Source organism: Ailuropoda melanoleuca, unplaced genomic scaffold (genome assembly GCF_002007445.2).
Source record: "Ailuropoda melanoleuca isolate Jingjing unplaced genomic scaffold, ASM200744v2 unplaced-scaffold8875, whole genome shotgun sequence".
Classification (NCBI taxonomy): domain Eukaryota; kingdom Metazoa; phylum Chordata; class Mammalia; order Carnivora; family Ursidae; genus Ailuropoda; species Ailuropoda melanoleuca.
The window spans coordinates 1-5976 of NW_023254297.1; the positions used below are offsets into that span (position 1 = coordinate 1).

General features: G+C 46.6%; 1 protein-coding gene across 1 annotated transcript; it reads left to right on the forward strand.

Moving 5' to 3' along the window:
• Positions 1-1651: 1651 nt before the first annotated feature.
• Positions 1652-5860, forward strand: LOC117800904 (calpain-9-like). The gene is made up of 3 exons (XM_034653448.1): positions 1652-1782; positions 2772-2855; positions 5553-5860. Exons 1-3 carry the CDS (start codon positions 1663-1665, stop codon positions 5721-5723), a joined length of 375 nt encoding a protein of 124 aa, XP_034509339.1. The 5' UTR covers positions 1652-1662; the 3' UTR covers positions 5724-5860.
• The last annotated feature ends 116 nt before the right edge of the window (positions 5861-5976 follow it).

Consider the following 5976-nt stretch of genomic DNA (forward strand, 5'->3'; position numbering starts at 1 on the left):
AAAAATGATTGGGCTATACCTCATCAAAAAAAAAAAAATGTCCAGATGGCAAATAAGCACATGGAAAGATGCTCAACATTATTTGTCATTAGGAAATTGCAAATGAAAACAATAGTGAAATACCACTGCCTACTTACAGCACCAATTGCTGACAAAGCAATGGTCCAGCCATGTCGGAAGATAATTTGGCAGTTTCTTACAAAACTAAACATAATCATACTCCTTGGTAAGTGAGTCTGGTAAAAAGTCATTGTTACCCAAATGAGTTGGATAAAAACTATGTTCATATAAACACCTGCACACAAATGTTTATTGTGCCATTATTCATAATTGCCCCAAACTGGAAGCAACCAAGATGTCCTTCAAGATGAACGGATCCACAAATGGAGGTACACCCAGGCAGTGGGACATTATTTAGTGATGAAAACAATGAGCTATCAAGCCAAGAAAAGAAATGGATGAATCTTAAATGCATACTGCTTAGTGGAAGAAGCCCAACTGAAAACGCTGTATACCTACTGTAGGATCCCAATTATATGCCATTCTGGAAAAGGCAAAACTATGGGGACAGTAAAAAGATCCGTGGTTGCCAGGGGTTCAGGGGGAGGGAAGGACAGAGGTAGGGATGAATATGTGGAGCACAAGGGATCTTTTTAGGGTGGTGAAACTATTCTATATGATACAGTAATAGTGAATACATGACACCATTCATCTATCAAACCCATAAAACTTTATGGCACAAAGAATGAAGCTTAATCCATGAAGATTTAAAAATCATCAAGAAGGATGAGGAATCCCAGGATGAAATGCAGACGGTGCATTTCATCTAACTGTATTACAAATCTATGCAGAAAACTTGCTGCAGGGGTAGGAGAAAAAGGAGCTGACCTGAGCAACTGTGGGCGTGAACGGGGTCTGTAAGATTAAAAGCAAAAGGAACCATGCTCGAGCATTCTACTCAGGCTGATTTCTCACAGAGACTAGGACAATTCTGATACATACATACAATGTGTATACGATACGTGTATACAATTCTGATATGTGTGTAGTGAGTTGAACAATTAAGGAGATGGATGGCAGGTGGTGGAGCTAGGTTTCTCACTGTTGGAGAGGAGGGTACAGAGAAGCGAATGCAGGAGGCTTAGAATGATGCCTATGGTTGTGGGTTAAGGCTGGAGACTCAGGCTGCTATCATGTTTTGTTTAATAGAGATGGTTCCAGGTGTATACATGTATATACCCTGGGTCAGTGTACATACATCATCTCCTCACTTTGTCAGCAGAGAGGGCCTAGAAAGAACGGCAACCCCACAGGAACAAGCACCCCTACTTCACGGGTCTTGGTCTCTAACACCGTTTTTCCAATAAAAGGAATCCAATAAAAGATCCTTGGAGATCACACACACACTGATAGGGTTATGTCAAAGGGACGCAGGAGCCAGCTGGAGAGGCTGAAAGTAGCCAGAGCTGGAACAGTTTGAGCAATAAAAGCAGCAAGGCCAGGAGAGACAAGGATTCTTAGAAGCGTTAGAAAAACTCTGGCCAAGGGGCGCCACCTGGTGGCCTTCCTTGTTCTCTGCAGCGGTCTCTGTGCCTTCCTTGCCACCCTGACAGGCTGAACGGCAGCTATGAGGCTCTGAAGGGGGGCAGCACCATCGAGGCCATGGAAGACTTCACCGGGGGTGTAGCAGAGACCTTTGCAACTAAAGAGGCTCCAGAGAACTTCTATGAGATTCTAGAGAAGGCCCTGAAGAGGGGCTCTCTCGTGGGCTGCTCCATTGATGTAAGTCGTTCACGTGCTTGTTCACATTCCCGGCACTGTCCTGGGGCTGCAGACCAGCTGGTGCCCTGGCCCGGCGAGGGGAGGAGCATAACTGTCGGGTGGTGGGGGTGGGGCGTGTCAATGTTTATTTATTTTCGTTAAAACAAAAGTTTTAATGTTTTCCAAATTACAAAGTTAGGGCACACTTACTATATCAGGCAGCACAATCCCGAGATCTACAAAGGCAAACTTCAATGTCCCTGCCCAAGTCCCACCCTGGGACACCTGGTGTATGCCCTTCACACCCCCCTCCTTACTCGGACAAACAGGCATTCGCCTATATACACAACCATAGGAGAATTTTGATTTGATTTTACTAAACGGAGTCTTACTCTATACTTTTCTGAAACTTGTTTTTTTCCTACTTCCTCTAACATAAAACAGTCACATCAGTACATAGGAATCTAACATTATTTTCTCTAATGTCCCTATGCATGCAAACACGCACACGTATAATTTTATCTCATTCAGTTTTTAGAACCCATTCAAGTTCTGTTTCCTCTTGGGTTAACCTTGGGAATATCTTCTTCACTACCAAATTATCCCTTTCCTCTGTGTTTCCAAGTTTGTGACATAGAGTTGTATGTGAAACTGTTGAATGCTTCTTATCCTCTCTCTGGTGTACGGGATCAGACTTCTATCTTGTACTGGGCTACATGATGGGGGGTGGGGTCAAGTTGCTCTGTGTCGGGGCAAAAAAGTGAACTTTTCCCTGGAGTCTGAGCTGGGAAGGAGGATCTCCTCACCCTGGTGAGAGACTAGGAATTGCTGTATGTTACTGCTAACCATCTTAGGGGTGTCCTGTGTACCTACCTGATATGTGTCAGGCACATGGCTCTCACCTGGGGGAGCGGAAGGGGCTGGGCCAGGTACGGAGCTGGGTCTGGGCAGGGAGGGAAGGCTTGACTTACCCAATGGGTCCAACGCTGCTTTTTTTTTTCACGTTTTAGATCAGAAATGCTGCAGAATCTGAAGCCCGGACACCTTTTGGTCTCATTAAGGGCCATGCCTACAGTGTGACAGGAATTGACCAGGTAAGCAACGTGAACCCCTGTGGACAGGGTCCAGGAATAGACTCAGCCCTGCTAGTCCCTTATACTGATTAAGTGCATCACAGACCTTCCGACATTTTAGAGAAGGTCTCAATCTAAAGGAGACAGGTTGGACTCCAGAAGAGCAAAACAGGAGAGAGAGAGCGAGAGAAACATGTGATCCCACCACAGTACCAACCTGGTTGAGCTGGTGTGAGAGTCTGGGCTTTGTTTTTTCTTTTCCTTTTTTTTTTTTCTTCCTAATTCTTGTAGTAGTTAGAGTTCTCTAGAGAAACAGAACCAATAAGATATCAAAAGATGATAAATAGATATAGATAATTAGATAGGGNGATGATAAATAGATATAGATAATTAGATAGGGAATGAGGAATTGGCTCCCATGATTGTGGAGACTGGGAAGTCCTATGATCTGCCATCTGTAAGCTATAAATCCAGGAAATCGGGTGGGGATGTTCCAGTCCAAGTCCAAAAGCCTGAGAACCAGGAGAACCAATGTCTAAGAGCAGAAGAGGACCAAAGTCCAAGCTCAGCAGTCAGACACGGAGAGTGAATTCTCCCCTCCTCCACCTTCTATAACGCTAGTCAAACCTTCAACTGATTAGATGAGGCCCACCCACATGGGGGAGGGGCCCCTGCTTTACTCAGTCTCCCAATCCAAATGCTAATCTCATCGAGAAACGCCCTCACAGACACACCCAAAATGGTGTATAAGCAAATATCTGGGCACCAGTGGTCAAGTCAAGTTGACACATAAAAATAACCATCAAAAGTCCCATTCTCTGCAGCCATAGTTCAGGGTAGAACTGATTCCCAGGGGCTACTAGACCCCACACAGCACCCCTTTGACTTCTAGGGAGTGCTTGGTTTGGACAAGAGCTCCTGAAGGGACATGTGGGAAAGAGAAAGGAAGGGGATGACATGGAAGAGGAGGACAAGGAGCCAAGGGCCACATTCTTTCAGGGTCAAGTTCAGTCAAGTCTAAAAGCCCACTTCATGCTCCTACTGGACAAGTCTCCAACCCCCTATACCAAATGCAGCTCCTCTGGTCTCTCCTGTTGCTGCCCACGCTTTGAGCAACCCAGTCCAGAGGAGTGGGGGTAAGGGGTGCAGAAGGGAGCCTGTCCTCTCTCCTCACCAGGGGATTGCGAGCAGAGCATTCAGGGTGGGGATTCTCTAGAACTGAGCTATTTGCATAGGCTCCTTTCCCCTCCTTCCCTGTCCATAATGCCTTGCCAATCACTCACTTGAGTAGGCATGTGATTTTTTTAAAAGATTATTTATTTGAGAGAGAGAGAGAGTGAGTGAGTGAGATAGAGAACACAAGCGGGGGTAGGGGGCAGAGGGAAAGGAGAAGCAGGCTCCCCACTGAGCAGGGAGCCTGATGCGGGGCTCAATCCTGGGACCCCAAGATCATGACCTGAGTCGAAGGCCGATGCTTAACAGAGTGAGCCACCCGGAGGCCCCAGTAGGCATGTGATTTTTGATGTTACATCTTCCAAATATTATTTCCGGTAATAGAAACCTTCCATCACACCTACTCAATTGCTCTTCCTTTCTCTCCACCTCGAAGGCATTTACCTTCCTTGCACATTTCACTTAATGGGCATCTTGAATGCTGAGCTGCCAGCTACTTCCCGGGCCCTGGAGAGGTTATACTAAATTAATCTTTACACATCAAAAGTATGATTTGTGCCCAATGCATGAGGATAAAAAGTTTTGAGCTCAAATTTCTGGTTCGTTGATGAATAAAAGTCTTTTACTTCTACTCTCTTCCGTCCAAAATCTTTCTAAAATGCGCTGGTCCTTTCTGCTGGTCCGGGGCAGGGCCTGAGGGGCAGGGCTGAGTCTCTTTCTTTACTGGCTCAAGGGTTCTCCATACGGACAGCAGAAATCCTCATCTGACACCTGAAAAGAGAGAATATTGGATTCAGAAGACTGGGAAGTGGTTTTTGTTTATCATTGTTTAATCCCGGAGTGTGCCTATATACTGTTCATTCATCTATGAGTAAGATATTAAGGATGAAGGAGACTCACGCCTAGGTCCCTGAGCACTTTGGACAAATGGCTCTTTACCTCTGTCTGTGCTAGACGCTGACAATACACCGATAAACAAGACTCGGCCCCTGCCTCTCGGGCAGTTCCGGTCCAGAGAGAAAACGCGTTCATTTGAAGATTCACATGGACTAATTTCTTATTATTTATAATTCTACTGTATTTCCCAGATGCAACGTATCCATTCTGGGGTGATGAATAATATAACATTGTTGGTGATGCTAGCCGCTGTGCTCACCAGGAATTAGAAAGTTCCAAGGGCTGGGGCGCCTGGGTGGCACAACGGTTAAGCGTCTGCCTTCAGCTCAGGGCGTGATCCCAGTGTTATGGGATCGAGCCCCACATCAGGCTCTTCCGCTATGAGCCTGCTTCTTCCTCTCCCACTCCCCCTGCTTGTGTTCCCTCTCTCACTGGCTGTCTATCTCTGTCGAATAAATAAATAAAATCTTAAAAAAAAAAAAAAAGAAAGTTCCGAGGGCTAGTTAAGAATTGATGAGTTTTGACATGGCTTTTGCGTGTCATAGTCAAGAGGATTTTGGGAGAGCCAGCCGTGGCTGGAGGTGAAGCGCTCCAGAGCTCACGCATGAATTTCTCATTCCACGTGGCCCTGATGCTTCTCCCCTCTAGGTAAACTTCCGAGGCCAGAAAATGGAGCTCATCAGGGTCCGGAACCCTTGGGGCCAGGTTGAGTGGACCGGGTCCTGGAGTGACAGGTCAGTCCCACCTCTGCCTTCCTGGGACGCAGAGCCCCGGGGCTGGCTTCTGCAGGCCTATGAAGAAGGGGCACTGTGTCCATAGTTCCCTCCTGGCTCTAGTTCCGGGGGCGGTCCTGCTGCTGGGGTTGCCCTTCTTCCTCCCTCAGCCCTCTGGCCCACCATGCAGTCAAAATTCAACACTTTATAATGGCTTTTTTACCTTTCCAGTTATTGTATTTATGTCAGTGGATACTTTCCCTCCCGTGGGGAGATGTCCTCTCCCCCTGACATGGTGAGAGGCTTTATCTTCAGTGACGAGTAGCCCAATAGGCAGGGTGTATGTGTGCACGAGCGTA

What these genes read in the sequence shown, in the direction of transcription:
- LOC117800904 (XM_034653448.1), top strand. Translation starts at nt 1,663, where the DNA reads ATGGAAGACTTCACCGGGGGTGTAGCAGAGACCTTTGCAACTAAAGAG. An exon ending in TCGTGGGCTGCTCCATTGAT is followed by an intron (nt 1,783 to 2,771) that starts GTAAGTCGTTCA and finishes TTCACGTTTTAG; the next exon opens with ATCAGAAATGCTGCAGAATC. An exon ending in GTGTGACAGGAATTGACCAG is followed by an intron (nt 2,856 to 5,552) that starts GTAAGCAACGTG and finishes TCTCCCCTCTAG; the next exon opens with GTAAACTTCCGAGGCCAGAA.